Raw genomic sequence first — 23,514 nt, forward strand, 5'->3', positions numbered from 1 at the left:
TCTATTCTCCATCCCGGCCTTTCCTTATTACATCCCACATACTCCCCTCCCCTCTCTTACTCTTCTTTTCCTTCTCTTCTCAGCTACAATCAAAATGTAGAAAGGATAATAGAGTGCTGGAACCCAGCCGCTGGCTCAATCCCACCCTGTCACAGCAATAATGCAATATTAAAAGCCGTCTTTATACCTCCACACAGACCTGTAGTTTAGTTTAGTTTAGTTTACTTTAGTGTAGTTTAGTTTAATTGTTTGTTAGGTGTGGGCTATGGATCAGTCTCTTTCCGTTTGGTCGTGTGTTTGTCTGTCTGTCCCACAAGACATCTCAGATTCCACTGGTCAGATTTAGGGGAATGATGCAAGTCACCACTGCCATTTTCAAAATTACACTGATTGGCCCAAGGGGGCCGCTATAATTAATAAAAAACATATTTGTTATCTCCACCAAGGACTTTATGTTTTTGCCCCTTAGTTAGTTTGTTTGTCTGTCTGTCTGTCAGCAGAATATCTCAAAAACATATGGATGGATTTCATTAAATTTGGTAGACAGATGGGCCTTGGGCCAAGGAACAATTGATGAGATTTTGGTGGTGATCCAGTGTGGGATTTATACCAGTTGATGATTATCGATTTTTAGCCATAACTATGAAACTAACAGAGATAGAGACTTGACTCCAAATCCGAAGTAACGTTTACAGGGTCAAGAAATCAATTTAGGTTAAGAGACATGTATGATGTCTTTTAGTGCAACAGCAAATTGGAGCTAATTGGCCCAGAGACAGCATTTACTGTTGCCTTGTTTAGTTTATTACAACTCATGCCCAAATATATGCATCGTAAAATTGTAAAAGATGAGATAAAAGTCAGACGCATTTCTTTTTTAGTACTTGATCTTTTCAGAACTTTGAAGGGCATAGATAGGGATAAGGAGACAACAAGAGTGTTGCATATGTGGACATCTTAGGATTATATTTGAACAGGCCATAAAAATGATAAGAGAGTGAAAAAAGACAAAAGATTAACTAGGAACACACACCAAATGTATAAAACACCCTCATAATATTTAATTGCTCTCCCTTTTGCACAATCCATGATTCAGTTGTTCATGTCTTAAAAGTCCCTCTTTAACCTGTGCCCTCCCTTTCATCTGCATCTCCCCTCTAACAGTGGCTTTAATGGGTGAAATCAATAATGGATTGAATCTTTGACCCGGATTTACCTGGTCAGCCTATTTCACAGAAAGAGCAGGTGGCGCTAATGTTCTGTACACTCAGTATAAGAGTTATTTGTTGAGTAATTCCCTCCACTCTAAATTGCGTTCATGGAGCTCCCAAAATGTTAGAGTTTAAGCCATGTCACTCCCCTATTCCATCTCCAGATCCACTCTCTCCTTGTCCATCCCTGGTGTTGTAAGTCACTTGTTGCTTTTGTCATTTCGTTCTTTTTCTTATCCTTTTTTTCCCCCTCCACAACACAGTGTGCACGCCTTCTCTCTTACTTTTGCTGCTGCTGCTACGTGCCATATGACAATGTGTGCAATCTGATAATGACTGTTTCAGCTCTTCTGTTGGTACCTTCAGCTGTTTATTCTTGCAGTTTATTTCTTTTCTTTTTGGTTTTTCTATCTGATTTTTTTCTTTGTTCTTCTCCTGATTGCATGCTAGTCTCACAAGCGACTTTCCAAAGTAAGCATTACTCTTTTCTGTTCTTGAAATATTTCTGTCCCCACCTTCCCCCCCATGCCCCACCTCTTGTCTTGTGAGCTGCTCTGTGGAAATGCCCAAACCCTGTGCGCAGTGCTTCCCCCCCGATCCCATCCCACCCCTGTGCTCATTGCCTCTGTTACGACGCCCATCTGCACCCTCGCTCCTAGCAGATGGCTTTTTCTTGCAACCGACACCCCCAACGCACCCTCACACCCGTCCCGTCCTTTCCCCTCCTCAAATCCCTCCCTTCCCTTCCCTTCCTTCTCTTTCTTGCTGTACTGCTTCAGAGGGATATGCAATGTAGCAAATTCCTAATTCCACTCTGTTTACAATGCCAGTTGAGTGTCTAAATTCCCTTCTCTCTTCCTATCTTTTTTTTTTTTCTGCTTTGCCCTGTGTTCTATCCCTCTCCCCCATTTCTGCTTCATACAAATTCATTAAAACTTGTCCTGTTGTTACATTTTGGTAATAGCACCCTTATGTCTATGATGCTCTCTAAGTGCCTGACTGTAGAGGGGTAAACTCCGGGACCCCATCATTATTTGATCAGCCTCTCTCTGGCTACATGAGAGAGTCCCTGCTGCTCTTGCCTCACACCAAGAGCCCAAAATATCCCCTCCTGCTGTAACTGTACTGCGGACTGGTGTCACATTTTACTGCATAGCCCATACTGTCGCATAGGATCCAATTTGCTGCTTATCTTCCTTGTCAGACTTCATCCCACATTGTTGTTTTTTTTTAGTCACATTGCACATTAAATCCCATTTATTGCTATCAGTCTATAGGGTCTCTGATGCATGTTAGAGTATACCACTTACAAACAGAAACGGAAATAAAGCAAACAGAAAGAAATTGCAGAAACAGACAGAAATGGAATGAACATACAGAGAGATACAGGCAGATGGTAAAAGGGAGGTCGGTGTTAACAGCAGCCTCATGACGCTCCGTTTGCTGCTACGCTTCAGTGGCAGTGGCACTGTTTCACGCACGCACATACCCCAATTGATTACATCACCCCTCATTTCTGTGCCACAGTCCAAGCCCCTGCCCCCCCCCCCCCCCCCCTTACCGCCACCCCTCCCCGCAATCCCCCACGTGAGCCTCTGTGGTCAGCAGAGGTCACATGACCCCGGTCGTCATCGCGTGAGGTCATCCAGGCAACGTGAGCTTTCTCACCCTAGCCCTAATGCAATCCAAATAAGAGAGCGCATCCAGTGAAAGGGGCGCTGTGCCTCTTTGCAGCAAGGGCCAAACCGAACTTTACTGTGCCACCAAATTTTTGTCAGATCTCTGAGCACTGATAACATCGCACTGTTAGTGTAGTGTGTAATAATGTAGTGCAGAGTAATGTAGTTAATGAGCCGCAAACTCATTGGTCCCCAGCATTTTCACTCTTGTTTTCTATTTCTTTCTCTTTTCATGTTGCTCACTGCTTTGGTTAACTATTCGTTTTCTCTTTAATTTTTCTTTCAGTATGACAGACTAAACCTGATTAAAGTAAGCATTTCTTTTTGTTTTCATTTGACCCATTGACAATCCCTGGCCCCATTAAATCCCTGGCCCTCCGCTTCCTCTCCCTCTGTAGATGTACTAGACGTCCCCTTTGATAGTGTCAAACCCTTGTCTCCTTTCCAATGCATTCCTTCCCTGAAATGATGTGAAACGGCAGTGATTTAATTGTGTGAAATCCTTCCTTTGAAAATCTATTTACATGGAAGGTTCAACATTTTTAAAAGCCTATTCTATTGGTCATTAATCAAGCCCCCTCTGGAGATATGAATCAAAAAGTTTTCAGAATATTCTGAAAGATTGATTCTGAGAGATTGGCACCACCCTACTGTTAGCATTTGTTTGTAATGCCAGTGCAAGTCAGCAGGGTTTGAAACCATCACTCTCACAATTCACATACAAGTCCTTTCCAACAGTTCTTTTAGTTAATCTTGCAATGAAAGTCTATGAAAGGGCTTGTATGAAATTGTGAGAGCGATGTTTTTTGGCTATTAGTTAGCCTTTCTACCTCGAGGCCAACTTCCCACCCAAATTTCATTGTTTTTGACTTACTGTCAAATGGAACAAAGAAAGCACAAAGATTCTACTGGAAGCTCAGGCTTTATTAATTCCTTTTGAAGATTCATTTTGTGAATGTCAGGAAAAAGCTGTTTAAATGTGTGTAAAGCCAAATAATAAAACCATAATAAAACCAAATAATATGGTTTAGAGTTACATAAACCAGTCTGAGACCTAGACCTTTGTCAAAATTTAGTGCTGGACACAGGTTCTGTCTGTCTGTCTGTCTGTCTGTGTGTCTCTCTCTTTCTCTCTCTCTCTCTCTCTCTCTCTCTCTCTCTCTCTCTCTCTCTCCCTCTCTCTCTCCTCCCTCTCCCTCTCCTGCTCCATCCCTCCTTCCCTTTTTTGTTACACTTGAGTTAACCTGCCTCTCAGCCTCTTGCGATAGACAATAGTCTCTCTGCACGTAAACAATGCAGTCACATAAAGCTCATAAACTCACAAGCAAGCAACTGTACAAAGTCAAACACAACAGCGCATGCACACACACATGCACACACACACACCTTATGGAGATAGTAGCGTCAGAGTAATTCCTCTCTCACGTCTCTGTCACCTTCAAATCAGATTATCCCACATTAACCCAGCTAACGTCACAACCAGGCCTCAGGACTGCTGCTGCGGCTCACAGCTAGCAAACAGAGAGCACCAAACCCGATCAGACAGAAAGAAAATTCAGCCAACCCTAGGCAAAAAAAAAATATAGTGATTGAATATGCTTTACATTTTTGAGTGCTTGATTTAGCTTGTATTGCAAGTGATGTGATCAATTTTAAGGCTGTTTTTCTGCCAATTCAAATCAAGTGAATATTAAAATGTTTGAAACCTGTTTGAAATGTATTTTCACTCAGGACGTTTATAGGTTATTATAAAATTAGCAAATACTAGCAGCAATATGTGGTCTTGCTGTGAAAACTCCAAATGTAACTGAACATAACAAAGGGCACAAAAATAGGAAAAACATGCTCTGCATACTTGTCCAAATTTCTTAATATACTTCATTTTGTGAGTGCAGTGAATGTTGCTTGGATCCAAAAGGTTTTGCTTTTATTTGGTGTGCTACTGTAATCAGACATTGGATATCAATCATTACCTTTTTCCCCTCAATACCCTCCACCTTGTTCCACCCTCTGGATGATCACCTGCATGTTTCCCCTCTGGGAGTTCCAATATTATAATGTATTCTCTGCTTATAGGCTGTTAGAGCAGAAATGTATGTTGAGTATGTTGTATTGTCATAGTAATGACGACACTGTATCACCGGTGCCCTCTGCTGTTGTGAAAATGTACAACAGAACCACTTTGTTGTGTCTGCAGCTCACACAAATAAATAAACTGGTAGTGAGTCACCACTGAAACACATTGATGAATGGAATATATGTATTTTGAATTGTAAACTGCAAAAAAAATACCCATCTCAACAAGTCATTATTTCTAGTACAGAGTGTTCTATCTTTAGATTTTCTCAAAAAATCTCTGAATCTGAAATAATTTCACTTGTTTACAATGCTAATCAGCTTGTTTCAAGAATTTTCTTCAGTCAATTAGCATTGTCATGATACCAGTGGAGTGATGTGCCTCATTGAAGACACTGTCATTTGTTTCTAGAAAATTCAAACAGGTGAAACTGTATTGAAAACAAGTAAACTTATCTTGATGAGTGAATGACTTGTTAAGATTGAAAGATAGACGTATTTTGCTGTACATGTGAATTAAACAAACAAAAACACTAGGGCTGACACCTTCTGGTCGGTTGGTCGATTGGTTGGTCGATATTCTCTTGTCCGACCAAATTCTCATTGGTCGGACAAAAGCGCTTCTTAATCCGTTATTTTCGGGGGCGGGAGGGACATATGCAGACCTGATGTATTTTATTTTTGAGTGATAGGCTATATTGTGTTAGAAATAACATTGATTATGAATAAAAATAATATTCAAATATATTTTACTCAACAAATGTGTTTCTGTTTTAATGATCGTATGGTTTAATAGACTATAAGACTTAGAAGACAGGAAGTCGAAACACCCCCGTTTTCACATCTTTGAACTCGCCCAACCTAATGGAGACTGCTAGACCTAACTTACTGAACATTTACTCGGCTCCAAACTAATTGACACCATGTCAAAGAAGTCGTCGGTGTGGCAGCATTTTGTTAAAAAGGATGACAAAAAAGTCGAATGTAAACAACCAACATGGTATATCATCTAAAACGGTAGGCATAAGTTCTTTTTTTTCAGGTTGTCTGCTTTAGGATGCTCCGTCAACTTTCGTGTTTAACGCTTGATAGGCTTTGAGTGTGAACATATCAGAATTGGCGTATTATTTCAATATGTTTGGTCTAATAAATAGCCTAATCGTTTTGTTTGAAATATAACTGCAGGCGCATCCCCTGGCGACAGCTTCGACGGCTCCAGGGTTTGGAGCACTTTCGTTTTGGAGCCTAATGCGGTATTGGAATTGTGCACCTTCTTTTTGGAGACCCGCTATGCCTTGTTTGAATTAGGCACTTTGTTTCGTTTTTCAGATTTTTTTTAAAAATGTTTAATAACCTGTAGTACTGTTATTATGGTGTTCCACTAAATTATGCTCAGCCTTTACACCAGTTTTGAGCTTATTGGTGATTAAAAATCCAAACGGCTGAGCCCGTTTCTGTTATAGGATTTTTATGTAGCCTAAATTGTTCTCACCTTAAGCTGGTTTGTTTAATAAATGTTCATTTTAAGAATGGACTTGCCTTTTTGTATTTAAGAGTAAAAGCTTTAAGTTAATAGGCTATTTTGTGTTTTTGAGATCACATAGGCGTAGCTGGAACAATAGTGGAGGGTCCTGTTTATTATTATTATTATTATTATTATTATTATTATTATCATTATTATTATTATAAAATAAGACAAAAACAATTATCTTAAAATAATTTTGTATATTCCTCAATAGTTCTTGTGCTGGGATCACCAGTTGATATAGTTCTATTTTCGGAAATCATATGAATATGGGCAGGTGCACGCTGGTCGGCTCTGAGTCTGTTGTTATCATTTCAGTATAAAATAATTAGGTTAAAAATAATTTAATATGCTGCAAATAGCTTTATATGTTTATTTATAATTCATTTAGGCTACCAGGTAGAGTGCACTCAGTGCACCCTGGTATCCAGCATCTACCTCAGCATTTGTGAAGTTCAAAATCAACTGAGCAACCGACCAATGATCTCCCAGACAAATGGATCACTGTAACAGGTTTTTAATTAGCATTGCATAGCCTCCTGTAACTCCTGGCAGGAAGGAATGTGAAGTTTGACCTGCTATAAATTAAACGCTGTTTGTTCTGTGTGTATGTGTGTTGACTGTATGATGAGCCCTCAAGCCTGCTGTGTGCTGGTTTCATTGAGTTAAATACATTCTCTCTCTCTCTTTCTCTCTCTCCCCTTTATCTCCACAGAAGAGCCAAAGCTGGTACAACGTAAGTCATACCTTGTTTTTTATATATCATCAACATGTGTGTGTTTGAATCTATTTGTGTCCTTTAAGGGTGTGTCCATGTATGTTTGTGCGTGTGTGTGTGTGTGGCTGCAGCCTGTGTGCTGGTGTGTGTGTGTGTGTGTCATGTACAATACTGTACGTTCTGTGGGTGTCTCTTTCAAGTGTCCTGGAGTTGTTTTTGGAGTGTGTAACAGTCGCAAATATGCCTACTATGCTTTTGGAACATTGTTTGGTTGCAGTAACAGATTAAGTCACTGGGTGGCGCTCCTTGTTTTTACTGAGACTGAGTTACAGCAACAGGTTGAGTAACGTTACTACTCCCAGTCTGTCTCCCGACGAGTAGCTTGTCTCTTCTGTAACGATTTGATATGTGTTAAACTATATCAATCTACATGTATGTTGAGAGATTATAGTGACGTAGAGACCAGGCATTGTATGGTTGACAAGTACAGGTGAATAAAGTGGTACATGTGTGAAATCCCAATACTGACGTCGTCTGGCTCTGTCATGCTATCCAGGAGCAGCCTACTTCCCTAAAGCTAATGTAAGCTAAGACACGACCAAGCGCGTTACAAGTGTTGCTTATGAGGTGAAAGGTTCTTGTCCTGGACCCTGTTTACTGCTCCCACAAGAGCAACCAAACCACTATAGTGGGTTTCTGGGCCTCTAACCTGGGATCAGCCTGGGCTTAAAACGGCAACAGGTGGGCCTTCGAGATGTAGGAATAGGGAAGAGAGTTAGAGTTGAGAGTTAATTAAAAAACTACAATATATGACCACAGTTCTTCATTCATATGGAGTCAAAGGAGAGTAGAATATTTGTCATTTCATATTTTACCACAAGGTGGTGTGCTACCCCTATTTATGACAACTCTTCAGATGTGGTCAATCATTGAACAGGCCTCATTCTGAAACAGAAATTATAGGAAGTTTGCAGCAGAAAAAAATTCAACAAACCTCTGTAGAATAGAACAGACGCCTGTTGCGCTGATTAAGCCCACTGGTGTTTGTGCAAGACTGAGAGTGGTGGACTTGATACCCCTCAACAGTGTCAAGCCCCGGTTTTCTCCAGAAGTGTCTCTGTTGGACTCCTTTTTCCCATTTTGTGTTGTTTTATTTCCTCCTTTTTTATTCCCTGTGTCTGTATACTTTTCCCCTCTCTCCCCAGCATGAAAGACAACACATCCTGAGAGTAAGCATGACTTGTATTCTTGTGCAACCCTCTCTCTCTCTCTCTCTCTCTCTCTCTCTCTCTCTCTCTCTCTCTCTCTCTCTCTCTCTCTCTCTCTCTCTCTCTCTCTCTCTCTCTCTCTCTCTCTCTCTGCCTCTTTCTGTTTGCTTTCTCCTTTTCTCCTTTTTTCTCAGACCGGTTGGATGATACGTTCCTCCTGCCTGTCTGCTTCTCATTTCATTGACTTCCAGTCAGCCTTGTTTCCACCTAATAGCAAAGCCACAGTTCAATACAGGAAAAGGACATTTTAGCCTATTGAAGTACATATAAGTATCTACAAATACAGAATAATTCTGTGTTAAAGGTCTTAGTTCCTGGATGAAGATTGACAATGAGAACTGTTCTGGATTTGTATGTTAGAAATCCCTCAGATGTGTTTAAGGGTTTCACTTGTCGTCACTCAAGCTTATAATTATGGCATGCAACAGGTGGTAACAAGTCTACTGGGCTGCTCACTGTACTAAACAAACCAACAGACCATCACAGGGGCCTCTGGACGAGCCTTGAATGCCTTTGAATGACAGGAGAATGGAGCATGGTGCTTTTAGTCTTGGCATGCTTCCCTCCACCCCGACTCTACTTGTGTCCCATGTCTTTATATACATGGACATTGGGCCTTGTTGGCTTCAGGGTTCGGGTATGACAATCATTAGACAACACAGGAACCTCTGTGCGGATACTGAAAATGGAGCAGTGTCATGCTGTTCTGTTCACAAGAGGCTCGGTCCACAAAGTCCACACAGCTATCTAATGTTTTCTCTGATGCACTCAGCTACATAGTTAGCCTACTCACTCTCATTTATTCTACTGATCCAATACTAGTACGAGAGGAGCACGTCAAGTGACAATCTACATTTGATGTTGCTTTGAGTTGTATTTTAATTTTAATGTCTAACAGTTGTAAATGTCATGTTTACAGACAACAAAAAGTTGGCTACTGGCACAAGATACACTGAGTGTGCAAAATAATAGGATCACCTGCTCTTTCCATTCAATTGAGTTAGCAACTGAATCCAGGTGAAATCTATCATCCCTTATTGATTTTACCGATCAAATCTACTTCAGTCTTGACGGAAAAATGAAGGAGGAGTGGGAGGAGACAAGTTAAAACAGGAGTTTTACGCCTTGAAACTGAGAAATTGACACATGGATTGTGCAACAAAAGGTGCACATCGATATTAGGACTGTGTTCCTAACATCTTGTACACTCAGTATATTCTTTATAAATACATAAAGACTAGAGTCACACTCATCCTCACTCATAGACAAAATTTTTGATCAATCAATGCATGGAATAGGCCTAAAATATACCTTTGACTCCCATCGGCTGTGACTGTGCAGGAACACAAGTGTGTGTGTGTGTGTGTGTGTGCACCTCTACATGGCAATGATGACCTCCCATGGCACTGAGCCCACAGTGATTACAATCCAACCGTCCCAATGTGAGTTCTGAGCCTGCTAGAGACACACACAGTGACGCGGACCCCGCCCTTCCTCAACAACCCTCTGACACCGTCTGTACATTCACTCCACAGCTACAACAGTTTGTCGCAACGCTGCCATGGCAACAGTGCCCACAGGCTCAGTCAAGTTAGTAACAAGAAGAGAAACACTGACAAACACTGCATGGATACATGAGATGTTTACAGTTGCTGTATACAATACATTATTTTAATTAGTTTGTTTGATTTTTATTAGATACATAGATAGAGAGATAGATAGATAGACTATAGTTTGGCTGTTGAATCAAATTCTCATTCCTTCTTATCTCTTATCACATGCTATAGTTCATTCACCCTCTGTGTCAGATGATGAGCTGTTAATGTGATCGGTGGCTAGCTGTAAAGTGAGAACAAAATAGAGATTGTAGCATTTAGTCCTGAGTATGTACATAACATTTAAGGACCGCATATTTGTCTATGTGGTTTTGAATTTGCTAATGTTTTCAGAAATCAGCAGAGTTGGATGGAAGAGAGTTAATTTAGAGTGAAGTTAGTTTGGCTTTGACTATTTGTGTAAGACAGAAAAGTAAATGCCGTTGTTATCTAGCTGGCTACTCCTACATCTGTTCCTGTACAACAGAGAGACTGTACATCCTCTTCCACACTGAACTAGCAGAGGGAGGTGTGTTTCACTTGGATCTATTACACACACACACACACACACACATACATACCTTGCCCGCCTTTCCATCAATTGAAGGACAGCCAGATTGAGAGAATGGGTTCATTGTTGGCATGACGGACAGCCAATCCCCTACACACTCGTACTACACACACACACACACACACACACACACACACACACACACAATCCTCAACGCCCACTCCCACCCCCCTTACACGACTCAAACCCCACCCTAGTTTACAGTACCAGTCTCTGCCATCTCTGACTGTTTGTCCAGCAAGTTAATGGTTAACCAGGTTCATAAACACTGAATATCCCCATCCCCATCTCAAACAGAGACTCCCGCTGTCTGCCAAAGACTGTCACACTGTCACCTGAAGACCAGGCGCAGTACCAATTTCCACTGTCTCTTCGTTCATTTATTGGAGAAAAATGACCTGAATGAGTGAGAAAATGGACTACTCTGCACACGGACGCCACAATGTTTTGGATGGAAAAATTGTTCTGGATGCAATTTTTATCGGATGAACCCTCATCCCACTGAAATTTCATCCTCATGATGTAAAGGCATTCTCAATTGGGCGAAGGCCATTTTTAGAGCTGCTTGTGAATGATCAGCACTGTTTTCCAAGAGGCCTGCTATTGAGGATTATTTTCCAAGTCACATCCATTTTCCTGCTCCAGATTTTCTTGTCTGCTGGTTAAGGGGAGGATTGGGAAACAACGCGGTACAGGAAAGGTGGAATTCACGACTGAATTCCAGGGCACAGATGTGGGCTTCACACTGCGAGTAGGACCCAATGAAATGCAGTGCTCGATTTATGCCCACCTTCTTGACTGCTAAAAATATTTTTTTAAGTCAAGAATAGAGGCAGGACACGCACACCAATAGTTTGTTTAGCACTGCTAAAATAGCTCTGCATCTCTCTTGCCTGCTGAGAGTAACAGACAGCGATCAAGTATCAGGAGTCGGCCTTATTGGGGAGAGGGGATTGCCCACAGGGGAATACCAGGAGAGAGAGAGGGAGGGGGGGGAGATAAATACCTTTATATCATCAGGGTTTGGTCCACTAGTTCCTTGAAATTAGTTTGGGACTTTAGTGCAATTGGCTCTTCATACATGAGTGGTCCAAAATGACAAGAGAATAGAGATTTATGTTGGTGCAGCCACTTCACCCTGCGATGTAAGTGCAGGCATGCGACCTAGTGCAGACCCTGTCAAGATTAATGGCCTTGTTTTGCGGGCGGAGGTAACTGTAGGTTGTGCTTCACATCTGTTCTCTGTAACTCAATCACCTTGTCAGACACCAAGACGGACCGACCAAACACTTTACCGCTAACAGTGTCACTCCTCTCTCGTAATCTATTTCCCTCTATTTTCTGTTTTTCTCTCTGACTTCTCTCACTTGCTTCATCTCACCGTTCTTACTAAACTTACTATTGCTTCATTCATTGCTGGTCGTAAACAGAGTAATTGCAAGGCATCCAGACCTGGACGGCACCACACACACACACTCAGCTCACACACTTACTAGGAGGAGTAGGCAAAAAAAAAAAAAGGAAAACGCTACAACCATGATAATAAAGGACTTGTTGGCCAGGGTTACTAGAGGGCAACGGCCGTAACTCCTCTCCCTGTGTGTGTCAAAGAAAGAGAGAGAGCCAGAGAACGAGAGAGAGAGCGAGACAAGGATCATGTGGCTGGAGTGTGCTGGGTCCACTGCTCAGCGCTGAAAGGGAGCAGCACCCAAAACAGGGGGCGGATACTGCAGGCTCTAAACCACCGGACGGCAGCTCTATCTACTCGGTCTGCTCTTGTTTCCAACACTGCTAACTGACAAGTCCTCCCAAGTCAGAGGGGCAATTTTGGAAAATAGGCTTCCATCCATATGCCGTAAGGATCTGGCATGACCAATATGGAATCGGATGAGGACTACAGCATGTCGGAGTGGGAGGCCGTGCTGGAGCTGGATGAGGCGTTGGCAGGGTGGCTTCTGCAGGGTCCGGCTAGAGGGGAGTGGGGTTGGGAGTGGGGCTGGGCCGCCTCGGACCTTCAGGACCCAGACTGGGACACAGAGGAGGTCCCTGCTGTAAGTTGCACTCCATATACAAGCGTAAAACCACAAGGAGAGTAGTGAACGAGATGAGGGGTGGGGGCGGTTAGAAAATTGTGTGGTTTAGCGAGATTGTTCGGACCTCTCACAGAGCGTGTTAAAGCCACAAGATGGGGTCAGCGAAGAGGGCTGTAGCAGGCTTGGTCTTGTGGTAGCTTATGTGCCATTGTAGACTGCTGGGAGCATAGTTCTGCGGTTGCTCCCCTCTACTACACTCAAGAAAACAACTGGCTTTGGTATGAGTCATAGCTATTTGAATTCTCCCAGGGCTCATGGAGGCCTGTTGTTTGGAGTGACCGTGCCTTCACTACGCTTCAAAAAAAGTAGCATCATGTTTATCAGGTTTATGCAGTTACAGGCAGATAAACAAGGTTTCGGCCAATTGAAGAGGGGTCGCAGTGATGTCACATGCTTTCAGCACATTTCCCCTCATCATAACAAAGTGACACCACACTTCTTAGACAGGCTAGTTTTCTGCCATGTTTTAGCAGAAACAGACACTCCTGTACAGTATTTCAGGCTCCTTTGTTTTACAAGCGCGGTACATTTATAATGTGAACAAGCTGTTCTTTTCCCAACACTGATCCAAAAGGATTTTTTTTTTCTTTTCAAAGGGATGCCTTTCGTTAGTGTATTGGCAGGCATTGTTTCCTAAAGCTTTCGTCTTGAAGGAAAGCACCTGGCACTGACACTTAAAGCCCTCACCTCGGCACGCACTTGGAAGTTTGGGGCATCACAGCCTCGCTCTGCAAATAATCAAGCCTGCTGAACCCAAGCCTAAGATAAGATTCAGCCCAATTCCTGAAAACAATAGCAGAGGAGAGTGTGTTCATCCAGAACAGGATATTCTACCCAATTCTCAAAACTAGGCTAGTTTTGTTTGACCAGATTAATCAAATTGCCACGAGAAATGTATTGTGTACAATTTGAGCTTTCATTTTGGTTGTCCTGCCTCTTGTCACTGAACAAAAGCCTCATTGTCAGCAACATGTATTGCAAACTTGAGAATGTGATTCATATAAAAAAAAAGGCTAAAAGCCACAGCAGCATGTTTACTGAATGATCTGCAGTGGGCTGATGTGATGGAATTGCGCTTAGTATCACTCTGGTATCAAATACTGTTAATGATGCAGTCTTACAGTAAACTCAGACCATGCACTTTTGCATGCCATACACTGTACATCCATCTGCAGTGCTTGTCAAAATCCCCCACACTGCTCAGAATGAATGCCAAGGTATGATTAGAGCTAACCGAAAACCTTGATCAAACTTGTGGGTGGTTTTAACAAGGTTATGTCGCATCCTAGTGGAAAGAAATAACATGGGGTGCGTGAGTGAGCCAGCACTTGTGAATGAGTAAGAGAGTGTGAAGATGAGAGTGTGAGTTTTGGGAGTGCACATGTGTGTTGTGGTGTTTCATCATGCTCTGCCTCTAACTGCAGGTGCTGAGCCCGACATACAAGCAGCGCAATGAGGACTTTAGGAAACTCTTCAAGCAGCTCCCTGACACAGAGAGACTCATTGTGGGTGAGTAGGACTGCGCGACACTATAGATACACAAGGGGGATCTGAGTTCTAGCAGGGTACAGATAACTTGCAAGCAATTACAAAATTATTAATTCTTCCTATTTTACTGTCTGCTGAGAGCAGAGAGCCAAATATGAAATCTTTAATATCATGATAAAATTACAAAATAGAGGTGTAGATTTTGTTCACTGACAATCTAGAAATATTACACATTTTGAATGGGAATCCATGAGTAATAGTAATGAAATGTGTACCCTGCTAGTTTTTATAGTTTTATTAGTATAGTTTTTTTCCCTCCATTTTGGTGTGGTATGGTATGTGTGGATGTAGAGTTTGTGACTGTTTCCCTTGTGTTGCCAGACTACTCCTGTGCTCTGCAACGGGACATCCTCCTGCAGGGACGACTCTACCTCTCTGAGAACTGGATCTGTTTCTATAGCAACATCTTCCGCTGGGAAACACTGGTGTGCACATACACTCTCTGGACCTCTTTGCATTCTCATACCTGTCTGTTTTACTGTCCGTAGTTTGGCATACTTGGTGCTATAATGTGTGTATGTGTCTGTGCGTTTGTGCCCATTTGTGTGTGTGTGTGTGTGTGTGCGTGTAGCTGACAGTGCGGCTAAAGGACATCTGCTCGATGACAAAAGAGAAGACTGCCCGCCTCATTCCCAATGCCATCCAGGTCTGCACAGACACTGAGAAGGTAAGAGATGTAGAATCAGTAAATAGATTAGGTTACTTTAGATAGTTAACTACTGTAGACTAAATGATGGACATGGATTAAATCTATTTCTCTTTGCCTAAAAAGGCCATGTGTTCTGGCCATGTGTTCTGTTATGTGGGAGGCTGCCTCCATTAATAAATAATCGAAGACTAGAATAAGGCTTAATCGATGCTGCTCAAAAATGGCTCTGTTATTTCCACAGCAGTGTTATTTTGATATTATGTTAACCAGACTCACACATGATTGCCATTCATTCTTCACAGCACTTTTTCACCTCGTTTGGAGCCAGGGACAGGACTTACATGATGATGTTCAGACTGTGGCAGAATGCGCTGCTAGACAAGGTGAGACAACAACCTGAGATCACAGCATCAGTTAGTTTGTCCTTTTGCTGATGTGCATCTAAAACAGTGACTTTTTGCATATATGTATCACATAGGGAGGTCCTACAGGAAAGCTGTTTGGGATGTTCCAAGCCGCTCTTTTTTTTCTCATATAATTTACATTGTATTCTCAAGTTTTTTCTTGCCCCTTCTTGATTGGTTTATCCCTTGTGTAGCCCCTGTGCCCCAAAGAGCTGTGGCACTTTGTCCATCAGTGCTATGGCAATGAACTTGGCCTAACCAGTGACGATGAGGACTACGTTCCCCCTGATGATGACTTCAACACCATGGGGTGAGTCTGGTTACCTTGGTTACAGCATCAGTTGCTATGGTTACCACCATAAACACTGTCCCGTCAATTACCCCGGCTGAGTTAGACGGCCCTGATCTGTAAGGGAACTATTGTAAACGCCTGGCTTCAGTACACACACACAGACACATGCTCACACACTCATACACATGCACACACTCTCTCACTCTCTTGCTCTCACCCACTCAGACACTCAGACACACACACTTAACATCCCGCTCAGCTCCCTGCTAATTCACACTGCAAGAGCTACACCTGGGTCAAATTATATTTGCAATTCTTGGCATTTGTTTTAACCTTCTTGCAGTATCATTATGCATCTGCATAATTGAGATACTGTTAGGTAAGCGCCCAATCACAGACACTTAAAGACTGCAAAAAATGCAACACAGTCTATGCTTCAATTGTCTGAAGGCTTAAAAAATCCTTCTGTGGATTTAATAGGTGAAATTAATAAGGAACCAAAGTTTTCACTTGGATTCACCTGCTCAGTCTATCTCATGGAAAAGACGGGTATTCCTAATGTTTTGTACACTCAAGTCTACATCTCCCCTTCTTGAAGTGGATTTACTAGGTGAAATCAAGAGAGTCAATCAGTCAGTCAAAACAGGTCAAAAAGTATTGTAAATAAGTGAAATTATCTCATGCCAACGCTATTGGCAGATTTTTTCACTTGTCTTAAGAAAAAAACAAGATTTAAGACTAGACTAAATGACTGATTTCTCTGACTCTTTAATACTTTACTGTTATCATCCACACATTCTGCTATTCATTGTATTGTACTACATGGCAAACCCTACCCATCTGACACCTAAAACTCACCGTAAAAGGTATTTGCAAATACTATTTTACCCAGGTTGTGCAAGAGCATCATCCCAGAGTAGTGATCAGTAAAGCTCTTGTCCTCCAGGTTCTGTGAAGAGATTCCCAATGAAGAGAATGAGATCAACAACGACAACTCGTCCAAGAGTAGCGCCGAGGCCAAACCTGAAGGAAGCCCTCCTCCGATACATAAAAAGATCGTCCCCAACAGCACCATCCCCAGCCCAGGCAACAATGACCCGCCCATCACAGTAAGTCCATTTGTTATATACTGTTTACTAACGCGCACACACACACAGCAGGGGGCAAAGGGTCAAATGAGTATTACATCGTCATTATTAAATTTATGTCTTTGTAAGTTTCTTTGGAGCAACAAACCAGTCATCATACCTCAAACCAGCTGAAAGTAACCAAATAAAATCACTTTGCAATAAATACACAAATCAGTCTTACTGTCTTCTGGCCCAAATCAATAATTCTCCTCTCTTCCAAAAAATGCAAAATAACCACAGTAAATCACTCGATGAAATTTACACAGATTAGCCTTACTACTAGGTATGAAGAGCTTTATTATATTTAAATCAATCTCTGCCTCTCTATACCCAAGCCAAATCACATTGAGACAGTTATGAAGCATCTCATTTTATCTCTCATCCATCACTCCCAGTTTGAGCTGCTTCAGACTTCAGTTCTGCCTTTGAAGTCAATCAATTTTTCCTCTCACTCACAAATGCACAGACTGCTGAGTGCAGGCAACAATTTCTGCTGTCAAATCATTCAAATCACATAGCACACATTTCCTCAGAGAAAAGTGAACCGAACTCATCACAAAAAACACAATTTCTGCATTGGAGAGCTAACTAAACAGATTATTTTGACCATGACAATCACAAAGTGTCTTCAGTGTCCTTTAGTTTCCATAACAAAATGACATCTCTCCTTGCACACTGCCTCCCGACTCTCCGTGTCTCTCCCAGTTTGACCTCCCATCAGATGAGTATGCGGACTGCCTGCCAGACGGGGAGCTGCTGGGCCTGCCGCTGGTGGTGGAAGAGAAGAGCAACGAGAGCAGCGGGCCCGGTGGCCCTGTGCCCTCGCCCTCACTTGACTTCAACGACAACGAAGACATCCCCACCGAGCTCAGTGACTCCTCCGAGACGCACGACGAGGGTAAGGCACTCACTGTGCAGGGAGTGTGCAGAGTGCAGTGAACACCCGCTCTTTCTATGAAATACACTAACCAGGGGAAAACTGTACTCTGTTATTGATTTCACCTTGTAAACTAAAAAGGGGAGATGTAGACTTGAGTGTACAAAACACTAGGAATGCCTGCCTTTTCCATGACACAGACTGACCGGATGAACTTTGATTTCTTATTGATTTCACCTATTAAATCCACTTCAGTCACGAAGGGAAGACGTAGATGAAGGAGGAAATAGGTCAGGGAAGGATTTTTTAAGACTTCAGACAGTTGAGGCTCACACTCAAATTGGAGAAGTGACCATAAAACTGGAAGGTTACTGGTTCACATCCCTAGAAGGACAGGGAAGATTGGGGCTAATGCTCTTCATTTCCTCGACATTTTATTCAGAAAATGCACTGCTGTTAACCAGATTTAAAAACAAACACATGAAGACGCCATCTTAAATATATATGATGTTATTTTTCATCTTGTCTCTGGTGGGTAGGTGAGGTACAGGCCTTCCATGATGATCTGAATGGCAGACAGTACATCAACGAGGTCTACAAGTTCAGTGTGGACAAGCTGTACGGCATCCTCTTCACAGAGTCGCAGTTCATGAGTGACTTCATGGAACAGCGTAGATTCTCAGGTCAGTATTTCTTCTCCAAATCAGGATTTCTTATTAGCACAGCTGTTGTGTTGAATTGATTTGAAACACTGGTATTTTTTATTGGAGCTTACATCACTTTTATTTAGTCAAGTCTAGATTACAATACAACTGCATTGACCGAACAAGGTGGAAAAATTGTCATAACGAAGTGGTGATCTTAATGATAGTTAATAAGACCATCCTTCAGTCAAATCCCATGTCAACAAGCCTCCACCCTGCTGAAGTGTCTGCAGCCAGACACTAAATCCCCACCATTTCCAGGGTTGCTGTACTATAGCTGACACTGACCTCTGACCTCCCTTGAGCATGGTCAAGCCTAAAAGAGTGTTTTCCCATATTATTAATATGTCTCCCTCTCTCATCCCATTCCTATCCAGATGTGGTGTACCACCCATGGAAGAAGGAGGATGCTGGGAACCAGACCAGAGAGATCTTGTACACCATCTCTCTGTCCAACCCCCTGGCCCCCAAGACGGCCACCGTCACTGAGACGCAGGTACAGGAAACTGTCCTCATCTATTATAAGAGATTCTCTTTGTGACGTTTCCTGTATCATTCACATGGGAACAGTATACGTTTGCTCAGTTAGTGTTACTCCCAAAATAACAATCCTGTTTCTCTTCTTTTATCAGACGCTGTACAAAGCCAGTCAGGAGAGTGAGTGCTACATCATTGATGCTGAGGTCATCACGCATGACGTGCCGTACCACGACTACTTCTACACCCTCAACCGCTACATGCTCACCAGGGTGGCCAAGAACAAGTGCCGGTTACGGTGAGTGAGTCAGGGTCGGATACCCAGGACAGAGGCCTGGTAAAGGGGATGGTGTAGTGGTTTTATGTAATGCCTTTGATTTTGACCACCTTTTAATCTTGTGCCATTTCTCATGTTTGTATTTTATTTAATCTTATTTTATTTGTTTATTTTTATTTAAAAACCACCTTACTTTTGAACGTGCTTTCCATTTTTATCTCTGTAAGGTTATCACAGGTTAGTTCCCCCCAACAAATGCGAACGCCCGGAACTGATTTCTCAACAGGCACAGTTTATTTGTATCACAACTTAAAATGCATCCGCTACGTCTTTTATGGCGAGTCAGTTTACAACACAACACGTAATACTCCAAAAACAGTGACATAGGTCTTCAGGTTTTAACAGACACTCCGCTCCAACTCCCCCTTGAAACATCAAAAGAATAACATATCCAATAATCCGCCCAATACATCCGAACATACAATATATACACACATAACATACACACTCCAAAACACATACCGGTCTCGAAGCTTTTGCCCCTAGAGCTTGCAACCCAGGCGAGCCTCACCGAGTCCCCGCACCTTCACAGTATGATCACATGTACAACACAATCAGCCTTTTCGCGCACTTCACCCCGCAGCCCTCTAGCAGCCCACACAACATAGTTCACACATACCATTTAATGCAGCCTCAGCTCCTCGGTGCCCCAGGGAAAAATATCGCCTCACGCCGCAGTCAGCGTCCAGCCAGCATAAATCCCCAACTAAGCTCGGCACTTCCTTATAACGTCAATAGCAGCGCGCCCGGCTACCGTAATACTGTTGCTCTGCGCGCAACCACAATCGCAGCTGCAGCGCCTTACATCTCCTTTATATATTTTACTATTCTTGTTTTTTATGCCATCTTGTAATCCTACGTGTAAACTCTGATTAGATTAGTGCAGTAAAAATAACATTTCTTACTCTTAACCTTATCTCTACTTCTGGAACCATGCACGTCCTTCTTTTTTACCTGTTTTTTTAATAAGATTTTATTTTGGCTTTCAATATAGACACAAACCATGACATCTCATACATTTATCAAAAACAAAACAACCAAACATAAATTAAAAACGACAAAGACAAACACAAAATAACTAAAGCAGAGAAGTTATCTACTCGCCTTCCATCAGAACATACAAGCAAGACACCAACATTAATAAACATACATCAGAACATACAACAAATCAACCTATATGCTCAGCCCTGCATATCTCATATATTCCCAAATTATACCACCTATGCACGTCCTTCTAATAATATTAAAGTGAGGAATATGACAGCACTCCAGCTAAAGAATGGCACCTGGGTTTATGTATCACATAGAAACAGAGACAAGCAAACACAGTAAGAAGAAGTACATTTATCTATACATCTCTGTTTCTCTCATGGGATCCATGGAGTTATTTGGATTTACAAAGACTTCACTGTGCTCCATATGCGTCTCTCATTCTATCTCTGTGTCCATCTCTCTTTCTCAGGGTGTCGACGGAGCTGCGCTACAGGAAGCAGCCGTGGGGGCTGGTGAAGGGCTTCATCGAGAAGAACTTCTGGAGCGGGCTGGACGAGAACTTCCGCCACCTTGGTAAACTCCAGTATTCCTCGTTTGATTGTTTGGTTTTGTCACACTCGTTACCATTAGTCCTGCCTGATGTAATTGAGGCGTAAATGGCTCAAAAATAATGAAAAGGTCTCATCAGCTGTCTGTTTACAGAGCATTTATACCAGAACATTGGCGCCTGTGATGTATTTTCATTTTCTTTGTAAAGACGAAGAGCCGTGACAAAGGGGGTCTAATTTATTTCTACTCCGACCTGCATCTCAAATGAGTACAAAAGCCCTCAATAACCTGAGATATTCTTCACCTTGCGCAATGCATTGTTGATACACGTTGTGATACCTAGTATTTTTTCATTTTCAGTCGAAATATTATATGTGCCACATAAAAAAAACATTATCATGATGAAATTTGTCCTTGCTCCCCATGGGATTTTTTTTTAGGGTCACAAGAGGAAGGAGGATTTATGTGGGATATTACTGTACATTCTTAAGACTGCAAAGATAGAAAAGATAGAGATTTAAAGAGTAACTACCACCTGTTATACTCTATAGAAGGTGACATCACCTGGCACCAAAGATCAGCCAATAGCAGATGGCAATTTCAGTAGCATGCTTTTTACCATTAGATGTCAGGCTTTACACAGATTTGGGTTCGGTGTTTAGTTACTCTTTTTTAAGTAAATAGGTGTAGATTAAGTAAATAGGTGCCAGTGAAGACTGTGATATGTAAATGTTTTTAACAAATCTATGCACTTCTAAGCGAGTCTGGATGAGAATGTGATATGAATGTGTAACCCTCGTCCTGTTCCCGTGCGTCCTGTCAGAGGTGGAGCTGTCGAAGGTGGAGGAGCTGCTGACCGAGTCCCACCGCCCGTCTCCCAAGGCCAAGGTGGTGAAGAACTCCACGGTGAGGCGGAGGAAGAGGCCCCTCCCGCACATGCGCAGCCAGCACCTGGACGAGGCGCTCAGCCCCGTCACCACGCCAACGGACGAGGAAGTGATCCAGCGGATCAAACAAGTGGCGGGCTCCACCCAGACCAGACACCAGAGTCCAGAACACCATCACCTGCCTGGAGGCCTGGCTCTGTACAGCGTCTCCAAACTGCTGCTCATCATCAGCTTTGTGTACGGGATGCACCGCAGTACACACACACACACACACACACATGCATATAGATAGGCACACACACGCATCTAGCCATGCAGATGCACATAAACATACAAATACATACACAAATTATACACATGCTGACACAACACACAGGAACAAAGACACACTCATTACATATACGTGTATAAAAACCCATGCAATTTCTCTGAGTCACCCTTATCATGATTTCATCAATTTTCCAATTATTTCTGTGGGATTTTCTCTGAAGTCCAGTCTAAAGCCAGAAGAATTGTTGTCTTTTTTGTAAATGTGTCTTTGTTTTTGTTTGTTCTCTGAGTGTAACGCCCCTCTCTCTTCTCCTTTCATTGCCATCCGTAGGATCTGTCTAAGGTACATATCTTAACTGATCAACCAGCATAGCCAAATGGGTTTATCATGAAAGCATTCCCACTGCACTTTAAATTCCATTTCCACTTACCGAGCAGCTAGTTAAGGGCATTGTCATGAATAAGGTCGCATAGTGGAAGACTCATGTGTTTCATCTCCTGCTGTCTCTCCTGCCCTCCTTCAGCCTGGTTCTGCTGGTGTTCCTCAACATGATGCTCTTCTACAAGCTGTGGATGCTGGAGTACTCTGCACAGTCCCTAACGACCTGGCAGGGTCTGCGGCTTCATGAAAGGTGCACACAGACAAGCACACACACACACACATTTTACACAGTTTTTTTTAGCATCCGCTGTTTACACCGAACTCAAATATAACAGAGGTTCAATGTGGTTTAAGGACATTATAGGCATTTAAGGATAAAAAAAAATGTTTTCTTGGCCGCACAGCCGAGCTACCTATTACTGCAGAGACTGAACAGAATTTTGCTAGTTACTTGGCCCTTTTTTTGTTCAAAAGGCCTAAACACACACACACACACACACACACACATATACACATACACAATTACACACACACACTCAACCATAACCATATGGCCGTTGATGTTTGTAGCAGGAAAACACTTCAGCTTTTAAAATTGCCCCTGAATGTTTCTGGGCTTACTGAAACAATTTACCAAACAGTTGTTGGCAGTCCCTCAAAATGGTAGTCATGCTTCGATGGCCTCGTCCTGATGTTGATAATGTGTGTGTGTGTGTGTGTGTGTGTGTGTGTGTGTGTTCATGTTTCCCAGTAAACTGCCTCAGACTCAGATGGAGTGGGCCCAGCTCCTGGAGTCGCAGCAGCGTTACCATGACGCCGAGCTGCAGAAGTGGAGGGAGATCATCAAGTCGTCAGTGGTGCTACTAGACCAGGTACTGAGACACACAGAGACATTTTCAAGACTATAATGAACTGAAGTAGTAACGTAGTAGTAATACACAAAGTTGCATAGTCCCTGGAAGTAATAGAGCGCTAATATCCAGTGTGTAACAACTGAAGTAGGGTATGTGGAGCGCGATCCACTGGACCAGGTTCAACCAAGATAAACCCATCCAAACTGAAATATTATTACTGAAACAGAGTCTACACACCTTTTAGGCTGATGTAAATCTTTTCTTTGTGCCCAATGATTGTGTCGTAGTTAAAGGGAAATTTCCATCTCTTATGTTGTTAAATATCAATCCATGATGTTCAGAGCATTCCAGGAGTAATTTTGTGATGAAGTGTTGTAATTTACATTTTGATGGACCCACTTTCCCTTAATCTGCCTCATCTACTT

General features: G+C 42.4%; 1 protein-coding gene across 6 annotated transcripts in view; it reads left to right on the forward strand.

The window, feature by feature from the left end:
• Window positions 1–23,514, forward strand: part of gramd1bb (GRAM domain containing 1Bb) — a 78,180-nt gene that overhangs the window by 52,123 nt on the left and 2,543 nt on the right. For 2 of the 6 annotated variants that reach the window (XM_071917837.2, XM_071917838.2), the window contains exons 4-18: window positions 7,207–7,227; window positions 14,161–14,245; window positions 14,606–14,709; window positions 14,856–14,951; window positions 15,236–15,316; window positions 15,532–15,647; window positions 16,576–16,738; window positions 17,465–17,657; window positions 18,176–18,319; window positions 18,718–18,836; window positions 18,973–19,115; window positions 20,617–20,720; window positions 21,520–21,820; window positions 22,378–22,485; window positions 22,987–23,107. In XM_071917837.2, coding sequence (XP_071773938.2) covers window positions 7,207–7,227; window positions 14,161–14,245; window positions 14,606–14,709; window positions 14,856–14,951; window positions 15,236–15,316; window positions 15,532–15,647; window positions 16,576–16,738; window positions 17,465–17,657; window positions 18,176–18,319; window positions 18,718–18,836; window positions 18,973–19,115; window positions 20,617–20,720; window positions 21,520–21,820; window positions 22,378–22,485; window positions 22,987–23,107 — 1,899 coding nt within the window. Of the gene's footprint in view, window positions 1–1,661; window positions 1,683–7,206; window positions 7,228–14,160; window positions 14,246–14,605; window positions 14,710–14,855; window positions 14,952–15,235; window positions 15,317–15,531; window positions 15,648–16,575; window positions 16,739–17,464; window positions 17,658–18,175; window positions 18,320–18,717; window positions 18,837–18,972; window positions 19,116–20,616; window positions 20,721–21,519; window positions 21,821–22,184; window positions 22,197–22,377; window positions 22,503–22,943; window positions 23,108–23,514 lie in introns of all 6 variants that reach the window. The other 4 variants (XM_071917839.2, XM_071917841.2, XM_071917840.2 and 1 more) reach the window with 4 other exon arrangements.

Source organism: Centroberyx gerrardi, chromosome 6, assembly GCF_048128805.1.
Source record: "Centroberyx gerrardi isolate f3 chromosome 6, fCenGer3.hap1.cur.20231027, whole genome shotgun sequence".
NCBI lineage: Eukaryota > Metazoa > Chordata > Actinopteri > Beryciformes > Berycidae > Centroberyx > Centroberyx gerrardi.